The sequence below is a fragment of the Pituophis catenifer genome, unplaced genomic scaffold, assembly GCF_029215685.1.
Source record: "Pituophis catenifer annectens isolate HBS135680 unplaced genomic scaffold, rPitCat1.0.hap2 SCAF_14, whole genome shotgun sequence".
In the NCBI taxonomy this organism is placed as follows: domain Eukaryota; kingdom Metazoa; phylum Chordata; class Lepidosauria; order Squamata; family Colubridae; genus Pituophis; species Pituophis catenifer.
In genome coordinates, this window is record NW_027256894.1 from 14164031 (window position 1) to 14191486 (window position 27456).

The 27456-nt window shown below is 43.8% G+C and overlaps 1 protein-coding gene across 1 annotated transcript in view; it reads left to right on the forward strand.

The window, feature by feature from the left end:
* Positions 1-20418: 20418 nt before the first annotated feature.
* The window catches only part of ARNT2 (aryl hydrocarbon receptor nuclear translocator 2), an 86396-nt gene continuing 79358 nt past the window's right edge, over positions 20419-27456 (forward strand). Inside the window, exons 1-3 of the mRNA XM_070953921.1 lie at positions 20419-20449; positions 22994-23105; positions 26755-26802. Coding sequence (XP_070810022.1) covers positions 22996-23105; positions 26755-26802 — 158 coding nt within the window. The 5' untranslated portion in view covers positions 20419-20449; positions 22994-22995. The remainder of the gene's footprint in view (positions 20450-22993; positions 23106-26754; positions 26803-27456) is intronic.

Sequence of the window (27456 nt, forward strand, 5' to 3'; positions counted from 1 at the left end):
ACTATCTGGCGAGTTATTTCTCAATCAGACTTGGAGAGGGTCAATTGTTCCGGTGCCAAGCCTGTATTTGATATGCAAATATTCCTCTCTGCTTTGATCGTGAAGGAACTCATCCTTTGCTCCATTACAAACTTCAAATCGTAACCATTCATCCCTCAAACCAAACCTTGCCGAGCCACTTCTGAACATTCACTTCTGCCTACATGTGCGCAATCCACACACAAATCCACACCATTTGTGGAACAAGGGAGAGAGAGTGTATCCCTAAGCACACCCCACCCCCATACCCACACACACAGAATTTGTGGAACAAGGGAAAGAGAGAGTATCCTTAAAGCAGAATTCTCCTGCAACCCAACACCTCAAGTAGAACACATGAACTCTGTATTCCTCAGTCAGTCCTTACATAAAACAGAGAATTTCTCTGTCTCCTCTCACCACGGTTTCCTTCTAGTTGGGCGGCCCTCCCCCTCCTCCCCAAAGTCGAAAAAGTCTGTGCGAACAGCCCAACCGTCCCTGCCACACAGTTTTGCAGGCGAGGGGGTTTGTCTGCCTGTCTAAAAAAATGCCCCGCGCAGGTGAGCGGTCCTTGGCAGGCAAGGGAAGCAGCTTTCCCTTAAGAAACAATAGGACGGGGGTAGGGATAGGTGAGAGGGAGAGAAAAACATAAGAGTTACCAACCTATCACAACTTGTTCATTCCAGCAGTACCAAAACAGCCACCCTCCCTTGCGATGCGTCGACGCGAGGGACGGGTCTCTCTCGGAGCATCCTTGGTTTAACGGTTCTGAAATTCCTCCAGCTGCTTCCTAACTCCCCCCCACCCCCCAGGGAGGACCAATGAGAGATTCCTCCCTCGTCTCTGACACCAGTCTGAGGGCTGGGGAAGTGGGTGGGAAATGGTCCTCTTGGCTCCCACTGAGCAGCTGAGCTTCCCCCCCAGTTCCTAAATCATCGCAGGGCAGTGGTTTCTGCTGCAAGATTGGGATGGCTTGCTGCATTGGTTTGTCTACCCTGCCTGTGCTTCAGAAGCTACACCTGCTTGTTCCAGCCAGAAGGCTCCCCTCCTCCTTTCCTTCTCCTACGGCACAATTGGAGCATCTGCGGTACCCCGAGAATCACCACCGGGCTGCCATTGTCCCTGCCTGGCTCTCTTCTTGCCTGCAGTCCTTTGTTTGCCCTAGATGCTGACTCTGGGGTTTGCAAAGCAAGCCACCCACCAGCAGTGGCTTGAAGAGATTCCCAGCCTTGCGAAAGGCAGTGGATGAAGTCTCTTTTTCCTTGATTTGGCACCTCTCCCACCGACGTGGTTCCTGAGCCCACTAGAAAAACCCTTGAGCTTGATTTAAGACTGCTTCCTCCTCCTCCTCCTCCTCCTCCTCCTCCTCCTCCTCCTCCTCCTCCTCCTCCTCCTCGCCTTCCTGTAATCTGCAGCCTGCCACAGGAAGCCCAATTGGCTTTCATAATGGAAAATCCCTTTGTGGTAGGAGACTGGAAGAGAGGCAATCAAAGGGGCTTCTTATCAGCCTGGTTGGGGTTGGGTGGGCAATGATATACCACCTCAGCATTGAGGAGGAGTCTCAAAAGAATGAAAAGAACAATCCCTACCGGAGGCCCCTATGAGAGAGTGTGGGGTGCGCCCTTGTTTAAAAGAAAAATGCACTGGGATGAATCCCTCGTATTTTCAAAGACAAATAGTTGAAACATTTAACAGTAACAGAGTTGGAAGGGACCTTGGAGGTCATCTAGTCCAACCCCCTGCTCTCGCAGGAGACCTGTACTAGGGATTCAAACAAGTGGTGAGTTTCAAATTTTTTTACTACCGGTTCTGTGGGTGTGGCTTGGTGGGTGTGACATGGCTTGGTGGGCGTGGCAGAAGGATACTGCAAAATCTCCATTCCCACCCCACTCCAGGGGAAGGATACTGCAAAATCCCCATTTCCTCCCGATCAGCTGGGACTCAGGAGACAGAGAATAGATGGGGGCGGGGCCAGTCAGAATTTTTACTACCGGTTCTCCGAACTACTCAAAATTTCCGCTACCTGTTCTCCAGGTAGTAAAAAAATTTGAAACCCCCCCCATTGCCATGACCTCAGGACACCACAACGTTCATAGGTATGAACCAGTTGCCAAACATCTGAATTTTGATCACACATGCAAGAGGTTGCCACGAAGGCCGTAAGCGTGGAAAACGGTCATAAGTCTTTCTTTTTTTCCAGTGGCGTTGTAACTTTGAACGGTCATTAAATGAACCACAGTAAGTCAAGGACTACCTCTATTCTCCTTTATTGGCTTGGCAGTATTTCTCAACTGCAGAATCCTCAGTTTGAGGATACAGCATGCTGGACAGGGCTGGCTGCCTTATCAGCATGTGGCTCAAAAGGAAACAATCCGTGGCAAAAAATTTTTTTTATGTTGCTGTTAGTTTCAAGGTTATCTAAACTGAGCTGAGGAACATTCTCCACCTTCCTTACAAAAGAACCTTTTTGGCTGCGAGCTGTTAAGAGGTTTTTTGCTAGCCGTCGAGTCAATTTATAGAGAAACAAGGGAAAATACCGTATATTGTCAGCAGTGTTGTTTTTAAAACTGGAGCAAACACTTTGAAGCTAGTCGGTTTTATAGGATGTTTGTTTTTTTAATGAAGCAGGTAGAAAGTAGCAGAAAGTGCAGTACGTCTACAAGGCTTTCTCACTCTTATTGAATCATGGTGCAATGCAGCGGTGGGTTCTAAAAAATTTTACTACCTGTTCTCCTTTAGGAAGGAGAAACTTCCTAACAATCAGAACAATTAACCAGTGGAACACCTTGCCTTCAGAAGTTGTAGGTGCTTCATCACTGGAGTGGTCTGTGTGTTGATTCTCAGTCATCGAGGTCAAAGAGGCAACTTTCTTGCTTGTTTTTTTAAGACGTTTTGCTTCTCATCCAAGAAGCTTCTTCAGCTCTTCAGATTCTGAGAGAGAGAGGGGGGGGAGAGAGGAGAGAGAGAGCCATATTGGGGAGACCCTGTGAGAGAAAGAGAGAGAGAGAGAAACAGAGAGAAACAGATAAAGAGAATGAGAAAGAGAGACAGAAAGAGAGAGAAAGAGAGGAGAGAGAGAGAGAGAGGAGAGAGAGAAAGAGAAAGAAATGAAGAGAGAGAAAGAGAAAGAGAGAGGAGAGAAAGAGAGAGAGAGAGAAAGAGAGGAGAGAGAGAGAAAGAGAGGAGAGAGAGAGAGAGATATTTGGGATTCCCCTTCTCCCTCTTTCTCTCACAGGAGACCCTGTGAGAGAAAGAGAAAGAGAGAGAGAGAAAGAGAGTGAGAAAGAGAGACAGAAAGAGAGAGAGAGAGACAGAGACAGAGAGAGAGAGAGAGAGACAGAGAGAGAGACAGAGAGAGATTTGGGATTCCCCTTCTCGCTCTTTCTCTCACAGGAGACCCTGTGAGAGAAAGAGAGCGAGAGAAACAGAGAGAAACAGAGAAAGAGAGTGAGAAAGAGAGAGAGAAAGAGAGGAGAGAGAGAGGAGATAGAGAAAGAGAGAGAGAGAAAGAGAGAGAGAGAAAAAGAGTGAGAAAGGAGAGAAAGAGAGAGAGAGATTTGGGATTCCCCTTCTCCCTCTTTCTCTCACAGGAGACCCTGTGAGAGAAAGAGAGAGAGAGAGAGAAAGAGAGTAAGAGAGACAGAAAGAGAGAGAGAGAGAGACAGAGAGACAGAGAGAGATTTGGGATTCCCCTTCTCGCTCTTTCTCTCACAGGAGACCCTGTGAGAGAAAGAGAAAGAGAGAGAGAGAAACAGAGTGAGAAAGAAAGAGAGAGAGAGAGAGAGAGAGAGAGAGAGAGAAAGAGAAAGAGAGTGAGAAAGAGAGAGAGAGAGAAAGAGAGGAGAGAGAGAGAGGAGAGAGGAGAGAGAGAAAGAGAAAGAGAGAGAGAGAGCCATATTTGGGATTCCCCTTCTCCCGTTACCTGCGCCCTCCATCCAAGGGATGGAGAGCGCAGTCCAGCAGTCAGGGCAAAGTGAGGGCAGCCGGCTTCCCTCGCCCACTGCCCATGTGCAGCCCTTTGGCACATGCTCACTTCGCTGGGGGGGGGACGGGGACGGGGGACGCTGAGCATGAGCAGAAGCGAAATTTGAAAGAAGGAGAAGAAGAAGGAGAAGGGGGGGGGGAAAGGGGGGGGGGCTTCATCAGATCAGACATCTTGAGCCCGCTGCGCGTGAAGAGCTTAGCCTAGCGTGGCGAGACCCCCTTTGTGTTGGTGCAGGTGGGAAGGCATTTCCCCCCACCCACCCCCCCACGCAGCCACCCCGCGGGCTTCGTGGCCTGCCTGCCTGCCTGCTCTCCGTCTGCCCGGGCTGCTCGGAGCATCAGTCCCCCCCCCCCTTCATCCCATCCCAGTTTGTACTCCTCTTAATCCTTCCCGAGACGAGATGGCAACGCCGGCGGCTGTTAATCCACCCGGTGAGTAGCTGCTGCTGCTTTGCAAGTCCGCGGCGTTTTTGCAAAACTGGAAAGTCCCGGTGGGATCGGCCAGGGCGCCTACACACACTTGCAAACCTCAACAACACCCCCCCACACACACACTTCTCCTTACTCCCACCCCAAGCAGGCAAGGCTGTCTTTGGGGGTCGCGGGGTGGTCGGGGTGAAATCTCTCTGGACCCGTCAGCAACGGCTCGCCCCTCTTGAAATGCTTGCAAATCGAGAGAATGGACTTTTGCAAGCTTTGCGTGGGGAACGAAGCAGATCTCTCGGGAGATTTCGGTGGCTGTGATGGCACGAGGTGGTATTATTGGAGTAACAGTAGCAGAGTGGGAGGGGACCTTGGAGGTCATCTAGTCCAATCCCCTTGCTCACGCGGGAGACCTGCGCTAGGGATTCGAACCGCCGAACTGCTGACCTTTCTGATCCCCCTGGTTAAATGGACCTCGGGTGCTTGGTATGGAGCCCTGCCTTCTCGAGTCAGCACATCACCATTAGCTAACCCCCACCCCCACAGGTTGGCATCCTGCAAGGCGCCCAGATCAAATAGGTGGGTCAGTGCATCGTAGGAGCATAGCCAGAGAGGGCATCCTGGGCTCCTATAGGTAAAGGTAAAGGTAATGGTTCCCCTCACACATATGTGCTAGTCATTCCCGACTCTAGGGGTCGGTGCTCATCTCCGTTTCAAAACCGAAGAGCCAGCGCTGTCCAAAGACGTCTCCGTGGTCATGTGTCCGGCATGACTCAACGCCAAAGGCGCATGGAACGCTGTTACCTTCCCACCAAAGGTGGTCCCTATTTTTCTACTTGCATTTTTTATGTGCTTTCGAACTGCTAGGTTGGCAGAAGCTGGGACAAGTCACTGGAGCTCACCCCGTTACGCGGCACTAGGGATTCAAACCGCTGAACTGCCGACCTTTTGATCGATGCACTCAGCATCTTAGCCACTGAGTCACTGTGTCCCTTCGGGCTCCTGTATTCACCTATAAGAAGCACCTCTGTGTCCAGCCAGAAGGACCAGCGATGGCACCCAGAGATGGAGACCTAGCAAGCCAACTGTTCCCCCCCTCAAAAGGATACCTTGGGTTCCCTTCCCCTTCTCCTTTTGCAATTGACTTCACTTTGCAGGGAATTGACCACTCTTCTGGAGATGGCTAGCATTTCTGACACTGTGCCCCAGGCCAAGTTTGAGGATTTCCCCTTAGGATGAAAAAACAATTCTGGTTTTTCATCCAAACAGACCAGCAAGACAGGATGTTGGTTTTTTTTTTTTTTAAATCTGGGCATAGATGTTAACCCCTCACAATGGTGGAAGATCAGGGGTGAAATCCAGCAGGTTCTGATGGATTCTGGAGAACCGGTAAAGGAAATTTTGAGCAGTTCGGAGAACTAGCAGCAGAAATTTTGAGTAGTTTGGAGAACTGGCAAATACCATCTCTGGCTGGCCCCAGAGTGGGGTGGGAATGGAGATTTTGCAATATCTTTCCTCTGCCACGCCCACCAAGCCATGCCCAAGAATCGGTAGTAAAAAAATTGGGATTTCACCACTGTGGAAGATGGAAGCATTAGGGATACCCCAAGTGTGATAGGCAGCACCAAATTTATCAGCAAGGTTGGCATTATGTATAAAATATTTGTGACTGGCTGGCAGTGGTCCTTCTGCAGCTTTAGGGATACTTGTAAAATAGTTAGACATGGCATTTCAACATCAGTAAGCTTGGGAAAAACTGGCCTTTTGGGGGTTGCATTTTGGAAGTGTTCCCCAAAACTTGCCACTGTCTTTTAATGAGAAAAAAAGTTACAGCTTTCCCTTGTCTCTTAGGGAACCAAAGGACTTAACTTTAAATTGATTAAATATTTGGAGTGGTGCCCAATCAACTCTATAGTAGCATCACCAAATGACAAGGAATTGGATAATTTATAATTTAAAACATCTCAAAGATGCCAGCTTGCCAAGTGCAGCTTTTAAACTGTTGATTCTTTCTTGTTCGTGGTTCTTAACTTGGGATTTCAGATTTGGAAGATCCAAGGAAGTTGGATGAGAAAAACAGTACAACTTTATTGTCACTGTTTTATTTTATTTAAATACATTTGAGATTTCACTCAGAGACACAAAAATGTTAAGATTCTCTGCATCATGTTCTCACTGTAAGGGAAATTTCTGTTTAATTCTAGGCTGGCTTGTGTTTAACAAGTTGGGTTTAAAGGAATTTGGCTAGTTTGTAATTTAGAAACTTAAGTTTTTTGCTCATTATATTGTGCAGAACCAACCCATGTGGCTGTTTCATTGTTTGTTCTGTTGCATAGATGTAGAAGGCTGGATTAATTCAGCTAATCCCAGGTAAAGGTGAATGCTGGTTAATTATATTGTGATCACAATCTGCTTTACAAAGAGGCTTGAAAAGCTCTCTTTTTGAAATCCTTGTAGGATGAGGCTTGTAACATTGTATTTTAAATGAAATTGAGAGAAATGTTAGTCTGCAGTACGTCACAAAATATCATTGTGCATTAAATCACAATGTCTATAGTTTAGCTGCCTATTTGTAAGCAACCTATTTGCGGTTTTATTAAACAAACCATAGTTTAGAACAAGGTAAAGGGCTCAATCTTTGCACATATCTTTGCACATAACAAGGGCCTGGTGGCTCAGCAGACTGATAGCATTGTGATTAACACCAGCTGTCTGCAATTACTGCAAGTTCGAATCTCCCCAGGCTCAAGGTTGACTCAGCCTTCCATCCTTTCTAAGGTAGGTAAATTGAGGACCCAGTTTGTGGGGGCAATAAGATGACTTTGTATAAAATATACAAAAGTATGAAGGCTATTGCTTAACGCATTGTAAGCTGCCCTGAGTCTCTGGAGAAGGGCGGCATATAAATCAAATAAAAAAAAACAAAAACATAGAATAAAGAACAATAGAATTGGAAGGGATCTAGAGTAGGAGATCCTGCACCCATGATGGTGAACCTATGGCACGCGTGCCAGAGGTGGCCCATAGCGTCCTCTCTGATGGCATGCGAGCCATCACCCCAGTTAAGGTCTGCTGTGCATGCGCACATGCTTCCTGCTAACCAGCTGGTCTTCAGGTCTCTGCCATGCATTCACGGGGGGGGGGGGGGGCAGGGGGCATGCAGCGGGGCCATTCACACACACAGGGGCAGGGTACATGCACAGGGGCTGTGCACACATTGCATTTTGGGGGTTTGGGCACATGTGCATTTGCACTGCCACTCGGTCCGGAAAAGGTTAGCTATCACTGCCCTACACCATTTTAAACAAATGGCTGTCCAGTCTCTTTTTGAAAACTTCCAGCATTGGAGCATTCACAACTTCTGGAGGCAAGTCGTTCCACTGATTAGTTGTTCCCACTGTCAGGAAATTTCTCCTTAGTTCTAAGTTGCTTCTCTCCTTGATTAGTTTCCACCCATTGCTTCTTGTCCTACCCTCAAGTGCTTTGGAGAATAGCTTGACTTCCTCTTCTTTGTGGCAGCCCCTGAGATACTGGAAGACTGCTATCATGTCTCCCCTAGTCCTTCTTTTCACTAGACTAGACATTCTCCAACTGTACGTAAACCTGCCCATTGCTTAGCCCAAAGCTACCGTGTTTTCCCCAAAATAAGATCCTGTCTTATATTTTTTTTGAACCCCGAAATAAGCACTTGGCCTCATTTTGGGGGGTCTTATTATTTTTGGGGCACATGGAGCAAGACGGGACTCCTCTTGCAATCTTACCTGATTTCCAGCTCTGTCTCCCTAACCCTAGCCAGAGGAAATGGCGGGGACTGGCTGCACATACCTTTAAATATTTTCAGGGAGGGCTTATTTTAGTGCATGCGCTCAAAGGCCCGATTGGGCTTATTATCAGGGGATGTCTTTTTTAAAAAAATAGTTTTTATTGAATATTTTACATTTTTAAAACCAAAATCAAAAATAGAAAAAGACAAAAAACGGGAAAAAAAGACGAAAAATAAAACCATACACATACACCAAATAGTAAAATACAAAACATAAATAACAACATTATATAATATTTTGCAACTTTCTGCACCGACAATTATCTTTACTTTTAAATTCAATCATCCTAATCATTCTATTATGCTTGTCTAACCATATTAAACATTCTTATAAACTGAATTGTTATATATACTTACATCCTATTTATTAACATAGTCGATATTTTATCCTTACCACTATTCAATGCTCTTAGATTCCAATTGGTCAAATTTTGATCTACTTTCTTTTTTAAAAAAATTTTTTAAAAAACTTTTATTAATTTAAGAAACCACATAATACATTTATAAATGCAAGTAAAACAATTTACAACAAGCATCATCTTAATGACATCTAGCTATAATATCTGAATTGTTACAATATCAATATCCTATATTCTTCAGTATACATTATTTCTCTCACCTTATATAATGATATTATTTTATTGATATCTGGTATCTCTTTCTTAAATTTAAATTAAATTTTGATCTACATTCTTATTTCCTGTTTTGATTTCTATTTTCTAGCCACGTATAGAATCTGTTCCACACTTTATAGTAGTCCGAATCATCTCTTTCTTTCATCTCCATTGTCATTTTATCCATTTCAGCACATTCGAGGATCTTTTTAATTGCTATTTCTTCAGATGGGGGAGTCTTATTTTAGGGGAAACAGGGTACAGAGTCATAGTGATGGAATGTGCAGCTGGAGAAGGAGTGGGAACAGGAGGAAGGTCAGCGATGGCACTTCGGCTTCCTTTGGGGGTGGGGAAGACAGCAGATTTCAGAGGAGGGGGGGGGTCCAAAACAAAGAGACTGCATGTTCCTGAACTAGAGGATGGAGAGATGAAAAGGTTCAGACTGGATTGGATTTTACTGTGTCTTATGCCTGACAGCCATAGACTGCTGATTTTTTTAATGTATCGATTGTATATAAATCTTTGCACTTCAACCTGTGCAACACGAGCAAACTTTAACTGAGCTTTTGCTGAACAGGGACGTATTATCATCCTGATTTTGTTATCTTTCTTCAGAGTAGCTATTTGTTACCATGTTTCCCCAAAAATAAGACCCTGCCTTATATTTTTTTGAACCCTGAAATAAGCACTTGGCCTTATTGCCATGCGCTCAAAAGCCCGATTGGGCTTATTATCAGGGGATGTCTTATTTTGGGGAAAACAGAGGGTGTAAGTTATAGGCAGTTCAAAAGCAGCACCTTTGCTGATCCAGATCTGTTCATTAGGGGCTCCAGGGTTAGGTGTGATCATCTGGGAAGAAACACCGGTGAGATGAACAAGGTCTTCATGCTACAGTGGCTGAAGGTGGGAAGCAGGTTGAGCTTTTAACTGGAGATACTCAGCCAATGACAAGGCTCTGCTTTTAAGGAGAAGTAAAACAGTCGTGCATAGAAAACTCTTGGAAAGAGAGAGCAGGAACAGGATCTCTGTCAAAGGATAGAAATATTGAGATTCTGTTTGGCTGTTTGGCTAGCAGGAAACACGCTTTGATCCGAGAGGATGGATCGTTCCTTTTCTTTGGCTGAAGTCCCAGCAGAAGGCATTGTCCAGCTTCCGGAGAAGGTCTAGGAGTGTTTTTGAAGCAAGTCCTCCCCAAGAGTTGATTCTGCTCTCCCTTCACTTATTTCCGGTCAGGATTTGAGAACGTTCCCATGCATTCCTCGATACCAGCTGTCAAGTCCTAGAGAGTATCCAGACACTTCTTAAAAACTTCCAGTGATGGAGCACTCACAACTTCTGAAGGCAACCCATTACACTTCAGGAAGTGAGGGGAGCCGAATGTCAACTTGCAAAGCATCCCTGGCCTGCTCTCGAGTTGCCATAGGCAAAGGGGGATGGGAAACTGACGAAGCAACTTGGCAGCCACAGACAGGAGCACATTCCAGACATATCTTTCTCAAGGCTGTCTCCCAGGGTTACTGACAGCGGCCAGAGGGGAGTGGTCTCTATAACTCTGTTGCTCTGTTGGCAAATGTGATTGATGACATACCCTGGGGGGGGAGGGGCAAAACAGGGTCATATGATTAGGGCCATAAATTATGTGGGGTCAGAATTGGCTTCATTTGGGTACCTGCCAACATGAAGCTCCTAAAAAATAATTGGATTTCTTTTGAAGCTGAGGGCAGGACAAGAAGCAATGGGTGGAAACTAATCAAGGAGAGAAGCAACCTAGAACTAAGGAGAAATTTTCTGACAGAATAATTAATCAGTGGAACAACTTGCCTCCAGAAGTTATAAATGCTCCAACACTGGAAGTTTTTAAGAAGATGTTAGATAACCATTTGTCTGAAGTGGTGTAGGGTTTCCTGCCTAAGCAGGGGGTTAATTTCTGATTAACTACAGAAATCTCTGCAGCATGTCTTGATGTTCAAAGCAGATGCTCCCATGGGCAATAGCATAACACCATAATGTTTTTGTCAAGCATTTCCTAAGCATAAGCCAGAAAAGAGGAGCTATTGATTAAGACATTTTCTTCCTGGAAGCTTTATCCATTGTATCTATGAACCCTCCATCCAGTTCTGGCTCTAAGAGAGTTTGTGCGTGGGTTGCTTCCAAGTCAAGCAGTGATATAGCTTTTAATTTTAAAACTGTCACCAAAACCATAACTTGTGATGAAGGGCCACTGTTTCTCTTGACAGTTTTGATTTACAGAGGAAAATGCAAGAGAGGGTGCTGAGAGTTTTTTTTTTTTTTTTAAAGAAATTCATTGCAAAGGAGGCATACATTCAAAGGACTTTTGCAGTTCCAAAGCTTCAAGCATGTTCACTTTTAAAACTGAAGAGGCACTGTGGAACAATGGAATGGAATGAAAAGAGGGAAGGAGAGGACGTGGGGAGGGGAGAGGGGAGGAGGTGGGATGGAGAGGAGAGGAAAGGAGAGGAGGTGAGATGGGGAGGGGAAAGGGGAGGGAAGGAGAGAAGAGGAGGTGGGGAGGGGTCAGGAGCAGAGAAAAAAGAGGTGGGGAGAGAGAAGGATTGGAGGTGGGGAGGGGAAAGGAGAGGGAAGGAGAGGAGGTGGGGAGGGGAAAGGAGAGAGATGGGATGGAGAGGAGGGGAGAGGAGATGAAAGGAGATGAAAGAGCCTTGGTAGTACAGTGGTCTAAGGCACCCTGTTATTAAGCTGGTTATTAAGACCAGCTGCCTGCAATTACTGCAGGGTTCGAATCTTGCCAAGGCTCAAGGTTGACTCAGCCTTCCATCCTTTCTAAGGTAGGTGAAATGAGGACCCAGTTTGTGGGGGCAATAAGCTGACTTTGTATAAATATACAAAAGAATGAAGGCTATTGCTTAGCACATTGTAAGCCACCCTGAGTCTCCGGAGAAGGGTGGCATATAAATCAAATTAAAAAAAAAAAAAAAAGGAAAGGAGATGGGTGGGGAGGGGAAAGGAGAGGAGAGGGATTGGGGTGGGGAGGGGAAAGGAGAGGAGGTGGGATGGAGAGCGGAGGGCAAAGGAGTGGGAAGGAGAGGAGGTGGATGGGGAGGGGAAAGGAGAGGGGTGGGATGGAGAGGGTAGGGGAGAGGAGATGCAAGGAAAGGAGAGGGAGGGAGGGGAGAGGAGTAGAGAGTTGAATGGCGTGTCATTCTGAGGCTCCTGGTTTGTGCATCTTGAGCCAAAATAGTTTCCAGGCAGCACCCTCAGTTGGGTTGGTCCTGAAAGACCTTCTTAAGAGCCGTGGTGGCACAGTGGTGAGAATGCAGTACTGCAGGCTACTTCTGCTGACTGCTAGACTGCCAATAATTTGGCAGTTCGATCCTGACTCAGCCTTCCATCCTTCCAGGGTGAGGACCCAGATTGTTGGGGGGCAAGATGCTGAAGAGGGCTGTGAAGCACTGTCAAGTGATATATAAGTCTAAATGCCATGCTACTTCTAATTTAATTTAAATTTAAATTTAAATTTAATTTAATTTACTGCTAAGTTAAATTGTCGCCACTAATGAGATTTTCCCAGACTTAAGTAGTGACCAGTGCTGGTTTTCCAGTCTTTCATTTCTGGTATCCTATTCTGTTTGTTCCCTTTAGTTTCTTTCTTTCTTTCTTTCTTTCTTTCTTTCTTTCTTTCTTTCTTTCTTTCTTTCTTTCTTTCTCTCTCTCTCTCTCTCTCTCTCTCTCTCTCTCTCTCTCTCTCTCTCCCTTCCTTCCTTCCTTCCTTCCCTCCCTCCCTCCCTCCCTCCCTCCCTCCCTTTTAATTTTATTTTGCTAAACTCTTATTTCTACTTGTCTTTGCTTTATCTTTCCTTCTCTTGGATCTTTTATTTTTTCCAATCTCCTGTGTCTTACCAGCCATTATTGCTCATCTATTACAGTCCAGGGGAGCCCCTTGCGAGATATTTTTTTTTAAAGCCGCTGCAGAGTTACATTAAGTTCTCATCAGGTTTCTCGGTGACCATCGTTTAAAGGAGCACTGAATGCTGGGATTGCGCGATGAATTTCAAGTGATCCCAGTTCAGTGGAGAGAATGATTCAGGGTCTTTTACTCACTGAAAAGAGAAGCAAATTCCTGAAACACTTAACTGCACTTACCGACTTGGTTTTTAATGGCGCTAAATCAGTGCACCATTTTATTTAGCCCTTAGCAAAAGATCTGGGCTGTAATGCGTCTTCTCCGGAAGCCCAAACGAGGTTGTTTGAAGTTGCTTTGATGTCCTTTCTTGCTCTCTTGTTTCTCTCTTCTGGGCTTGGGCCAGAATTGGGGAATTGTATAAATTCACAGGGACGTGGTGGCTCAGTGGCTAAGACGCTGAGCTTGTCGATCGAAAGGTCGGCAGTTCAGTGGTTCGAATCCCTAGTGCTGCGTAACGGGGTGAGCTCCTGTGACTTGTCCCAGCTTCTGCCAACCTAGCAGTTTGAAAGCACGTAAAAAAAAAAAAATGCAAGTAGAAAAATAGGGACCACCTTTGGTGGGAAGGTAACAGTATTCCATGCAACTTTGGCGTTGAGTCATGCTGGCCACATGACCACGGAGACATCTTCGGACAGCGCTGGATCTTCGGCTTTGAAATGGAGATGAGCACCGCCCCCTAGAGTCGGGAACAACTAACACATATGTGAGAGGGGAACCTTTACCTTTACCTTTACAAAACACAGAGATGATGTCTATGCTATTTGTAGGAGAATAGATGCAGGTGGGGCCAGTCAGGGGTGGTATTTGCCGGTTCTCCAAACTACTCAAAATTTCCGCTACCTGTTCTCCAGAACTGGTCAGAACCTGCTGAAACCCACTAATTTTAATACATTTATAGAATTTCCAGGTTTGGAAATTCTTTTGTTTCAGAATATTGGCTACTGGGGGAAGGGGGGAACAGGTGAGAGAGCTTGTCCTTGACGTCATTGGGTGCACTTTAATTTCCCCAAAGTGTCCAATTGTTGATAGCAGAAAAATCAAGTTGCCTCCTGAAAAGGCATCTTGGTCTACCTAGTTGGGTTGACTAATAAAATAATCTTATTGAAGAGCCCACTGGTTATAGATCCCGATGAAGAGGAACCTGTTAGAGTTGGGCAGACACAGAATCGAGTTTTACTGGGAGATTCAGGAAAAAACAGTCAACTGTGAGACTGTGTTCTGTACATGTTTTGGGATCTTTCTCCCTCCTCCTCTTTGCAGATACGAGGCATAGGGCATTTATACGCAACTCCCCTGTGAAATTGCTTATTTGACAAGGACTGAGTTTTTTGGTGTGCCATTATGCTGGCTCCGTTGGCTGAGTAGGAGTCAGAAGAATGCAGCTGCCAGAACTGTCAGTCACCCTGAAGTTTATGCTTTGCTCTTGTTTTCCATGTGAAAAGGCTGGTTGGCTGCAGCCTTTTGTCTCAGTATGAGAGAGGTTGGGGAGGAATGGAAGGGTCTCTCTTGTAGGTAAGCGTTCAGCTTGCCTGTTGGATTTTTTTTTTTTAATGTGCAGATGTTCCCTTTTTGAATGAAAAGAATCTCTTGTGAGCAAAAACCAGAATATTTTCCAAGAGATTAGGTAGAAGACAGGGCCGTGTAACTCTTAAGTGAATGACATGGAGAACTTTGCCAATGGGAAAATTCAAGTCCCGGTATTTCCAGCAAAAACAATCAGGTTGGTGTCGGTGAGGGAGATTTATCTATTTATTTAATTAAATTTCTATACCGCCCTTCTCCTGAAGGACTCAGGGCGGTGAACAGCCACAAGATAAAACACATCAATACAAAAATTTAAAATAGATTAAAAACGAATTAAATAATTTGGCTGAATTTAAAATGCCTCATAATTTAAAACAAATTAAAATTTACATTTAAAAGGGGAGAAGATTTAGGCCAGGCCAGCTTGATGAAATAAAAAAGTCTTAAGCGCGCGACGGAAGGTGCGCAGATCCGGGATCCTCCTTATCTCCGGGGGGAGCTCATTCCAGATGGTAGGTGCCCCCACAGAGAAGGCTCTCCCCCTAGGGGCCGCCAGTCGACATTGTTTGGCCGACGGCACCCGGAGGAGCCCCTCTCTATGGGAGCGTACTGGCCGGTGGGAGGCTTTTGGTGGTAGCAGGCAGTCCCCTAGATAACCAGGTCCTAAGGGTGCTGGTTGGTATCATTTTGTACCCCCCAAAAAGCAAGCAACTTTCATATATTATAAATGTTCGGATACGTCACATTTTGGATCACAAAGGAAATGTTTTGTTTTTTTTTACTTCTTCTCGTTCGTACACCATGCCGTACAGATTTAATTGGCCAATTTAATGCTCCTGCTACTGATCTGACAAACTGTCATTACTTAGATGGCAGTTGTAATATGAACTTTTATGGCAATTTCTGCCTGGGGTAATCAAGAACAAAGACAGCTTCTTTGGGAATAACCTGAACATTTTTTTCCCCCACCAACTGGCTGTGCTTTTCCAGACCCCTGCAAAGCATCCCTTAGACCAGGGGTCTGCAACCTTAAGCACTCAAAGAGCCATTTGGACCCATTTCCCACAGAAAAGAAAACACCGGGAGCCACAAAACCCTTCCCGTGCCTGACTATTTCTTGAGTGGCCACAAAACTAGCATATGTAGTTGAATTAAACGTTCTGTTTTCTTCTGAAACTTTTCTTTTCTTGGATTTATCCATGGTTGGCCTGCCGGGGGATGAAAAGCCCAATAAATTGCATGCTGACGGGTGTTGCACATTGGCGATTGTGGCTCATATTGTGAGTGACAGGGAGCCGCAGCAGAGGGGTGAAAGAGCCACATGCGGCTCCAGAGCCGCAGGTTGCTGACCCCTACTTTAGACTCATGCTCCAAAGACAGCAAAGTTGAGAAGGGCCAGCTTTTGTGACTGAAGGACACAAAATTTGGACTTGGAGAGATTGTCTTCAGTAGCATGACTGTCATAGTTATCTACCCTATCAAAGAGGAGGATTAGGGGGGACAAGGTAAACTATATTCCAATACTTGAGGGTGTTGGAAGAAATATCCATCTGGTTCAGTTCCAAGTCGGCAGAAAGAAACTGGAAACACGGAGGATGATTGGAAAGATGGTTTATTGGTGAACAGGACCACATGGGTTTCAGATCCTGGGCAGCTGACCACATGGAGTGGAGAGAGTGGGTTATTTATACCCTCTCTTGGTCCTTGCCCTTGAGCTTCCTGTTCCTGTGCAAGAAATGTATTCTATTGGTTGTTGTAGGGGGTCACTGCTGACTTTGTGGGCTGTCTGAGTCCTGGGCTTAGTTGAAGCTTGCTGGGTGATGCAATGAAGGCCCTCTCTAAGCAGTTTACAGAGTCAGCATATTGAGCCCCCGACAATCTGGGTCCACATTTCACTGACCTCAGAAGAATGGAAGACTGAGTTAACCTTGAGCCTGTGACAATCGAACTGCTGACAGTCGGCAGAATTAGCCTGCAGTATTTTATTCTAACAACTGCACCACCATGACTCCTGGTACATAGGAACACTTCCATGTCCTTTCTAAAGCCCTTCTAGCCCTATCATTCTATATTCTATGTTTTACTTTAGTGGTACTTGCAAGGACAAGCATGTAGCTCAGGGGTCTCCAACCTTAGCAACTTTAAGCCTGGCGGACTTCAACTCCCAGAGTTGAAGTCCGCCAGGCTTAAAGTTGCTAAGGTTGGAGACCCCTGATGTAGCTGCTTCCCAAATAACAGTCATGTTGGGGATATCTGGGTTTTTTTTTTATCAAAGAAGAAAAGTGGTGAGGTTATTTGCTGTTATCTTCAAATGCTTCCTAGCTCTCCATTTTTAAGAACGCCAAAGACAGGTGGGCAAAAGAAATTGAAAGATATTGAGAGAAGCGTTGGTGGGTTTAATGTTAACTGCCAACTTTTTGAAGAAAGAGTAATGAAAGAGCTTAGTGTTATCTTCAGGAAGGCATTACGTTTTTTTTTTTTCTATCTTCAGTTGAAGGGCATAAAATAGCAACTTGTAGGAACAAAGATGACCCAAGAAATCTTTCCTAGAATGCTGATGAGCTGCTTACATTGCTACATTAACGTGGTCCCCTAATATATATTTGATACAAAATTAACACTTCTAGATTAAAATGTTGTGACCGAAGGAGTAACATTAAGGAAAACAACTTTGCAACTAAGTAAGCTCTAAAACATCACCAGTAGAAATTCTAAAGTACTGTGGGAAGAGGTAGCAAAAATAGAGTATTTTTCAGAGAGTAAGGAAATATTCAGGAAAGGGAATCCCAGATTTTTAATTTAATTAATTCATCTGCATTTAGTTTAAGGGAAATCTGTTGTTCTTTTTTTTTTTTTTGAGAGAGAGAGAGTTAGTTAAAAAGAAAATCTTTAGTTAAGCCTCTCAGAATGTGATGCTGTATTCTCCTACAAATAGCATAGACATTGTCTCTGTATGTTTTGTAGAGGTAAAGGTTCCCCTCGCACATATGTGCTAGTCGTTCCTGACTCTAGGGGTTGGTGCTCATCTCCATTTCAAAGCCGAAGAGCCAGCGCTGTCCGAAGATGTCTCCATGGTCATGTGGCCGGCATGACTCAACACCAAAGGCGCACGGAACGCTGTTACCTTCCCACCAAAGCTGGTCCCTATTTTTCTACTTGCATTTTTTACGTGCTTTCGAACTGCTAGGTTGGCAGAAGCTGGGACAAGTAACGGGAGCTCACCCCATTATGCGGCACTAGGGATTCGAACCGCTGAACTGCCAACCTTTTGATCGACAAGCTCAGCGTCTTAGCCACTAATCCACTGCATCCCTATAGTATGTTTTGTAGATTGTGCCAAATGTCTTCCAAATGTTTTTCGTTTGCATGCTTTATGCCTACCAAAAACATCTAGTTTCCGTGTAAGGAAGGAGATGAAATCTGTATATCTTAATCCACAATCAGAGCCTTCTTTTCTGAGGATCCGATAAAGTCAGGAAGGTCTGTGCAATATTCTTCTTCTCAACTCAGCAGAATCTCAGGACAAGTTGCAAAAAGTAAAATCGATAGATAGATAAATTAATTGGTAGGAAAAGGTGTTGTTAGGTTCTGAGGATGTGCAAAATAGAGCCTTGGTAGTACAGGGTTTAAGGCACCCTGTTATTAAGCTGGTTATTAAGACCAGCTGCCTGCAATTACTGCAGGGTTCGAATCTCGCCAAGGCTCAAGGTTGACTCAGCCTTCCATCCTTTCTAAGGTAGGTGAAATGAGGACCCGGTTTGTGGGGGCAATAAGCTGACTTTGTATAAATATACAAAAGGATGAAAGCTATTGCTGAGCACATTGTAAGCCGCCCTGAGTCTCCGGAGAAGGGCGGCATATAAATCAAATTTAAAAAAATAAATAAATGTTTAAAACCTTTTTCAAGCACAACGTTTTGTGGAATGTCCCATTTTGCACATGAAACTACTCAGAATAGTTCCATCAAATTTCCTGTTCGAAATAGTTTGGATTTTTATTGTTTGGTCGTCCCCTTTTATGGTGCTGTTGTTGCCCTTAGAAACCCATTTAACGCTGGCTTTTTAAACGCTTGCATTGAGCAGGAGATTTCCGCCTTGCTGATCTAGCAGGGAGCGAAAACACAACAGCTGTATTTAAAATAGTGTAACAAATTGCACTTTCACCCAACGCTCTTGAACCTTGGGTCCCGAATGGCTACTTAATCATGGTTAAAATCAACTCATTCTCAAAAAGGGGGAGAAAGAGACGAATGCTGTAAAATGCTCAGTGAAGAATAGTGAGGAGAGTAACCTGGCTGAAATTGCATTCTGGGTAGTCCTTGACTTATGAACACAATTTACCAGAATTTTAGTCGCTAAACAATCGTTGTTTAAGTCAATCATCACATGCGTGGACCCAATTTTATGACCATTTTTTACCATAGTTAAATAGCATACCATAGAATAGGTGGTACCTAGCTCAATACTAGTAACTGTGAGAGGGATCTTGGAGTCCTAGTGGATAACCACTTAAATATGAGCCATTGGTGTACGGCAGCAGCCAAACAAACCAACATAGTTCTAGGCTGCATAAACAGAGGGATAGAATCAAGATCACGTGAAGTGTTAATACTGTCAGCACTTCAACCTGCATTTACTCTAGTGCTGACATAAGAAGGAGAAGCGAAGGCGTCTGGAAAGGGATGGTTGACTTTTCACCTACTTATTTTCCCTGGAGATAATGTTTCCGAGGAGATGAGATGGGAGGGGGGAATTCCTTTGAGCTGGAGTAGATTAGGGGTAGAATGACTTGGAAGATGGCCAATGAGTGCAGGGGAGTGGGTAACGGAAAGGGAGGGTTTTGGGGCTGGAAGTCAGTGTTGGCTTCATTTGGAGTCAGGTTAGGATGTCGTGCTCAATAAATAAGAGTTTTTTTCTTCAAAGATTTTGTTTGAAATGCATTTTATTTGAGACGACCACGAACCTTGACAGATACCATTTTATAATGCCTTGGTAAGGCTGCACTTGGAATATTGCATTCAGTTTTGGTCGCCACGATGTAAAAAATATGTGGAGACTCTAGAAAGAATGCAAAGAAGAGCGACAAAGATGATTAGGGGACTGGAGGTTAAAACATATAAAGAACGGTTGCAGGAACTGGGTATGTCTAGTTTGATGAAAAGAAGGACTAGGGGAGACAGGATAGCAATATTTCATTATTTGAGGGGCAGCCACAAAGAAGAGTGTGTGTGTGTGTGGGGGGGGAGGTTAACCTATTCTTCAAAGCAACTGAAGGCAGGACAAGAAGCAATGGATGGAAACTGATCAAGGAGAGAAGCAACCTAGAAGTAAAGTTAAATGTCCTGACAGTTAGAACAATTAATTGAGGAACAATTAATTGCCTCCAGAAATTGTGGGTGCTCCAATACAGGAAGTTTTTAAAAGAAGAGATTGGACAACCATTTGTCTGAAGTGGTGTAGGGTTTCCTACCTGAGCAGGGGATTGGACTAGATAGAAGACCTCCAAGGTCCCTTCCAATTATGTTATTCTGGTTGTTAAGTGAATCACCTAGTCGTTGACTGAACCATGCCCTTCAGTTGTGTTGGACTTCAGCTCTTCAGTTGCATGACATCAAGGTTGCATGGTCAACGCTGAAATCTCGCCGAATGAGAGGCGCCAGACTGTGGAAAGTTGGAGATGGTAACAGAAGGCTTTTATCTCAAGTTACTTACCTTAAAATGGCCGTGGGATCTGAGATCATAGTCATAGAGTCATAGACCCCTAGCCCCGTGGGCAATGAGTTGGTGAACTTGTGTATGTCAGCCTGTTATCATACATCAAAAGCTCTCTTCCACTCCGGTTTCTGCCTTCCCTGCAGACCTCAAATATTTAACGTCGATGTTCCCCCTTCCCTGCAAATAAATCGATCAGTATGCAAGATGTTTTGTTCCTTGCTGAATCATAGGCTGCTGTTAAGATAAACGGATCTGCGATGACAGTTCTGAGCAGAATACCAATCTAGCGATGCTTTTTCCCGGAGGTTTTTGACATTTCTTATGAATTCCTTTTGAAAGGAGGTGCAATCCCAAGGAGAAGAGAGAGAGAGAAAAAAGACATATTTGTTGGACCGCTTCTGCACAGGTGGGAGAGAGAATTGATCTAGCTCGGAGCAGAGCGCATGGACGAGCGTTGAGCATTAATGTAGACGGGGTTGAGCTGAGCCTTTGCAATAATTTATTAATCCAATTCTTTTAAATCATAGCGGCACAAATCTGTCTTTAAGAATCTCTGGCTTTTTTTTTTGTTCATGTTAATATTATCATGTGAATGGAGATGATTAACGTTATTTTGTGCAGCATGTGTTTTTATGAAAGATTTGATTTAGCTTTTCTGGTCAATCGCCAAGCTGGCATTATGTCTCCTTCTCGCGCGCTCTCTCTCTCCCTCCCTTCCTCCCCCCTCTCTCTCCCTCCCTCCCTCTCTTTCTCTCCCTCTCCCCTCTCTCCCTCCCTCTCTCTCCCTCCCCCTCTCTCCCCTCCCCTCCTCTCTCTCCTTTCTCTCTCCCTCCCTCTCTCCCTCCCTCTCTCCCTCCTTCTCTCCCCCTCTCCCTCCCTCCCTCCCCCCTCCCTCTCCCTCTCTCTCTCTCTCTCTCTCTCTGTATGTCTTTCTCTTTCTTCCTTGTTCTCTTTTTGCATTTGATGATCAAACACTTCCTCTAACTGCACGATAAATGTTAAGGAACAGGCATCTACTATATCTGGCATTCCTTAAAATTGTATTTTTAAACTCTCTTTTACAAATGTTGAGTGTTTGGGTTTCTCTTTGATGTTCATGTGGCGCAGAGAGTTGTTTGCTGGGAATTGCTAATTCATGGAATGCTGATAATGTAATTAATAACGTCATTTTTTTAAAAAAAGGTGTTGTAATGTTCTTGTATGTTTCAAAGAATTATTTGTAAGGACAACTGCATTGGATCAGACAAATTGTACAGATAGCCTAGCATTCTGACAACCTGGAATTTTTCTTTTAATTATTTATTTCTTAGATGTTTGAGGTTACTTGGCTCTAAAAAGATGCTGCACAGCTAACAAATATTTTAACAACTCATAATCTTAAAAAAAGGAAAACGTTAAGAAAAGCCATTGGCCTATTATTTTTACAATGTTATTCCCCAGAAAATAGCATCCAATGCTTTGTTTCCAGGCTACCATCTCTCCTAAGCATTTGAAGGATTGCAGTGGGAATAAAACGTAAATGTTGCATTCAAACCAATTTGGTGGTTTAATTTATGACTTATTTATTATTTTTATTAGAACGCTTGTAAATATCATTAAGGCCTAAAACTCAGCAATATAATGGATTTGGAGGTGAGGGGGAAATGGAAGCATAGAATGATGCTAATATAATTTATCTTGATTTAACGGACTGATGAAGGAAAGAGGTGCCCATAAGATCCAAATGTCCATTAAAAAGCAAATGAAAGGTTGCATATTAGTAAAATGATTTTTCCCCCCATTTGTATCAGAAGTCTGTTGAATAAAAAAATAGGTAAATCTCAGATTTACTACATGCAAATCCCTTTTTGGGGGGGGGGTTACCTTTAAGTCAGTGTCGACACCTGAAGAAGGACCTGCCTTTTTTTGGCAAGATTTCAGAAGTGGTTTGCCATTGTCTCATTCCTAGGGTTGAGAAAGAGTGACTGGCCCAAGGTCACCCAGCTGGCTTTGTGCCTAAGGCAGGACTAGAACTCACAGTCTCCTTCCTGGCTTCTAGCCTTATACCTTAACCCCAGGGGTGTCAAACTGAAGGCCCCGGGACCGCCCTGAAAACAGCGAAGGACCAGCGAAGGACGCAGCCTCTGCCAGCGAAAACAGAGCTCAGGAGGGGCACAGGCAGCCCTCGCAAGCTCCATTTTCTCTGGCAGAGGGTTGCAAGAGGCCATTGCAGCCGAAAACGGAGCTCGGGAACCTGTTTTCACTGGCAGACTGCTCGGGCCATCACAAGCGCCCCTGACACGAGTGATGTCGAGCTGGCAATGCCCACCCTGGCCATGCCCCCTGGCCACGCCCCCCAGCCCCCTTCCCCGAGGTCAAACACAACCCTGATTGCGGCCCTCAATGAAATTGAGGTTTTTTTTAAAAAAATTTAATTTTATTAATTCAATTTGTATGCTAGGGAGTTTGACGCCCCTGCCTTCACCCCTACATCGAACTGGCTCTCTGTCTAATCTTAGCAGGTTTAAAGAGTCATAGATTTAGCATTTTTCCTATGCATTCTACATCCATGGTGAATGGTGATTAATATATTGGCTCAAGCAACCCCTGAAGTTTAGAATCATTGTATTTGTAACAGTTCAGATGGCATTGGCATTTGGAGGGAACGACATCTTAAAAATGAACCACTGGGACAACTTCCTGTTTTCCGTCTAAATTTCTTTTTAAAAAGGGGGTTCCCCCCCTGAAAATAGAGAAATTGGATCATTTCGGTCTCCTTTTTTCACGAGTAGACCATGTGTATCCAAGAGACTTTCCTTAGCAGCCATTCTGTAAATAAGGGAGTCTCCCAGGGAAGCCATTTTGTGAATGTGCTCACTGCAGAAGCTTTATCAAAAGCTCAGCTCTGCCAGGAGACCATCACGCCATTTGCCTACCAACTTAAGCTGACGCTTTATGTTCTGTGTTACAGAAATGGCATCGGACATACCAGGGTCAGTGACACTGCCAGTGGCACCCATGGCCGCTGGTCAAGTGAGAATGGCAGGATCTGTGCCTGCCAGAGGGGGAAAGAGGCGTTCTGGGTAAGTAAGCATCACTTTTTTCAAAATAATGTTGAATGGACTAACAAGATATTTTCAAATTCTCCTTCTCCTTCTCCTCTTCCTCCTCCTCCTCCTCCTTTTCCTTCTCCTTCTTCTCCTTCTCCTCCTTCTCCTCCTCCTTCTCCTTCTCCTTCTTCCTCCTCCTCTTCTTCTTCTTCTTCTCCTTCTTCCTCCTCCTCCCCCTCCTCCTCCCCCTCCCCTCCTCCCCTTCCTCTTCCTCCTCCTCCTCCTCCTCTTCTTCCTCTTCCTTTTCCTTTTCTTCTCCTTCTCCTTCACCTCCTCCTCTATTTTTTCTTCCCCTTCTCCTCCTCCTCCTTCCCTCCCTCCCTTTGTCTCATGCAAACACACACACACACACACACACACACACACACACACACACCTTAACACAGATACATGCTAAATGGCTGCAAATTTTGCACAAACACTTCATTTAAGATGGAGAATGAATGGATTTAGGAGGGAGTGATCCTTTTTCTTTTGCATTAGTACACAATTCTTCTCTCTGAAAGTCACTCTCTGATGGATTTTCTAACACTTGGAAGGAAAAGAAGAGGTGGTATTGCGAGATGGATAAATCATGCAGCAATAAAGGTTGGAAATGCCAGGACGATGAAGGAACATTTTATCCTAGATGGTGGATACATACATACATACATACATACATACATACATACATACATACATACATACACAGACACTAAAATGACTGGAAAGAAATAGACCAACCTGTTCAGAAATTTCTGAAAATAAAATATAAAGTAAAACCGCAAATATTATCATCCCAACGAAGATAAATGAAAGGTATCATAATTTATTAAGAGGGATGCTGACAATGGCCAGAATCAATCTGGTACAAAATTGGAAAAGAAAAAAAAAATCTGCCATGAAACTTCCATCTTCTCTAAAACGATTTTCAGCCACTAAGCACAAAAAGGTTTTCTACTCCCTGAATTAATAGTTTCCACCTTGTGTTTTTGACTGAAAGCTAAAGTTAGATGCAGTCATATTTCTTGAGGAATGGATTTTTTTCCCCCTTTTCTTTTTCACTTGTGTCAAATAAATAACGTGCAGTGAAATTTCAGGGTGAAAGGAACAGTCTTTTTGAAGGACTGCAAGCCAGCCAAACATCCGTCTGAATGAAATGCTGTGAACGGTAAATTTGTAAAGGATGGAAGTCTTAACCTTGGTTTGATTTCAAATGTATATACTGATCTGCAGAGGAGTTAAATGCAAATGGGAAAAAGACAAGCAGCTTGAATGACCTTAGAGGAAAAGAAAAGGAAAATTCAAAATCTATATTTTTTGTAAGATCTGGTCCCAAAATGCCGTTTTGAGTATTTACAAAACAGTTGATAGCTTTTGAGCTCCCTAAACCATTTAATCAAGCAAGATGTTTACAAAATCCGGGCGGGGGGGGGATGCATTTCCAAGTATTTCTACCCTTTGTGGAAGACACAGATCCATCAGGAAGTGGACAGGAAGTGGACAGTGAATCCGATTCATTTTATTAGCTACCCAAGTGACCACTGGAGGCCACTGTTTCCCCACCAATCAAGGACCATCAGCACACCAACAAATTAAGGAGCTCCGAAAGAACAGCTTAATTTCAATGAAAATGAGAGCCATTCTCCCTACAGCTGTTTGCTCAGAAATATATAATGATGACATTAGAAAAGGTGATCATAATTTAACCAAGATTAAAATTTAATTGATTGGCACAGCCTAACTCTTCCCCTATTCTCGCCTCTTAAAGGTAGGTTTGGGATGGCGATTTAGGGAGGGAGATGCTGTATATGGTGGTCCTTGCTCTAGGCGAAGCACATATTTTTGAGTTAAACAATCTTATCGGACTTCAAAACCAGGGTGGATTTGATTTAAATCGAGTTGATTTAAATCACAATTTAAATCATGATTTAAATCACTAGTAAAAAGGCTTGATTTAAATCAACTCGATTTAAATCATAATTTTTAAAGAGCAACTGCTACTCCTTTGACCCATTGTTGACTCACCGATAGTCCCAGTGTTGCAGAATATACAGCCTCATGCTACATAACTAAGCTCCATTTCATGCTGAATAAACTAAATTATTTGTGTATCTTAAATAGAAAATTATCTTACGATAGATTTTTACCCCAAAAGTTTTTATTAAAATAAATTCGATAAAAATCAAAAAATCCGATTTAAATCAAAAAAATCCGATTTAAATCAAAAAAATCCGATTTTTTTTTATTTTTTAAAAAAAATCATTGATTTTTATCCACCCTGTTCAAAACTCAAAGTGACAAAAATAGGGCAATATTAGGAAGGTAGCAAGGGTGGTGGTGGAGGAGTTGTGTTTGCAAATAAAGTTAAGAGGGGAACTGGAAGAAATGGATTTTTTTTTGGCCCAGCTGACCAGAAAAGTAACGGGTGAAGAAATTGGGCAGGCTTTGAAGATGATCTGGCTGTAACACCCGCAAAGCAAATAACAGGATAACTTTACCAGAACAGAAACATTTGACTTCTGGCTTACTTTTAATGATCAGCTGGATGGAAAGGAAACCAATGAAAGTTCAAGATGGCCAACAATTCTGCTTTTGAGCAGTGCTAAGGAGAGGGAAAATTAAGGAGAGATAATGGCTTTATGGATGTCAGGACCCAGTTTCCCTCATCCACTGCTGTTGACCAGGCAGGCTGGACCTGATGGGATTTGGAGTCCAGATTATTTGGAGAGCTCCAGACAGCCCATTTTGGCTGTTTTAGGTTTGCTCCAAAGAGAGAAGAGACAGAACTGTTCATAAACTCTTAACAAAAAGGAAGAACTGGAAGTATAATGAGCATCGCTAATGAGCAGAGAAAGGGGGGGGGGAACCGTGAGAAATGGTCGCCACGATGTAAAAAAAAAAAAAGATGTGGGAGCTCTAGAAAGAGTGCAGAGAAGAGAAACAAAGAGGATTAGGGGACTGGAGGCTAAAACATAGGAAGAACGGTTGCAGGAACTGGGTATGTCTAGTTTGATGAAAAGAAGGACTAAGGGAGACATGATAGCAGTCTTCCAGTATCTCAGGGGCTGCCACAAAGAAGAGGGAGTCAAGCTATTCTCCAAAGCACCTGAGGGCAGGACAAGAAGCAATGGGTGGAAACTGATCAAGGAGAGAAGCAACCTAGATCTAAGGAGAAATTTCCTAACAGTGAGAACAATGAATCAGTGGAACAACTTGCCTCCAGAAGTTGCGAATGCTCCAACACTGGAAGTTTTGAAGAAGATGTTGGCTAACCATTTGTCTGAAGTGGTGTAGGGTTTCCTGCCTAAGCAGGGGGTTGGACTAGAAGACCTCCAAGGTCCCTTCCAACTCTGTTATTCTATTCTATTCTATTCTATTCTATTCTATTCTATTCTATTCTATTCTATTCTATTCTATTCTATTCTATTCTATTCTATTCTATTCTATTCTATTCTATTCTATTCTACTCTACTCTACTCTACTCTATTCCATTCCATTCCATTCCATTCCATTCCATTCCATTCCATTCCATTCCATTCCATTCAATGCATAATTCACCTCATCTTCCCTTAATCCATGCAGGCTCTTCCAGCGATATTCCAGCGATATAATTGTAATACTCTCTTTTTTCTCCCCCCAGAATGGACTTCGATGATGAAGATGGTGAAGGACCCAGCAAATTTTCAAGGTGAGCTTTTAAAAACAGGCTCCCTCGAGGTATACAAATGGATGAGGGGACACATATTGCACATTTAATAATGCCATTGCCACAAGGAAACCCATGTGATCTCAGCAAATATGCATTAATCTATGCATATGTTTAATATTAAAGAGCATGAAACAAAAGGTAAAAAAATTCAAGAATGCCCCTCGCAACTCTTGACAAGCTAAACATTTTTGGAGTGTGTCTCTGTGAGCACGTTGTGCACATATACACACCGATGTTTGTGCTGCTTTATTAACCAGAGGCATTTTCTTTAGCTGATCAGCCCATTGCATCGATTAGGATTTGAAGAGGAGACCTCAGGGAATTTCAGAAGACACCAATAGCAAACTATTCGGGGTTAGTGGTGGGAAGCAACGTACGACAATTATTTCTGTGAAGTTCCTGGTAGTTATGCTGGACCTGAAGGGTTCTTAGTGCTTTCTGAGCTTGCTTCTTTTCTTGCAAACATTTCATTAGGTAGGTAATTCATCAGTGCTAGTCTACCTATCTATAGATGAGCACTCATGATATTGCCTAGTCTGGGTAATGAAGCATCTGCAAGAAAAGCACCAAGCTCAGAGACCTCCTCCCTCTCCTCCTCCTCCTTCCCTTCCTTCTCCTCCTCCTCCTCCTCCT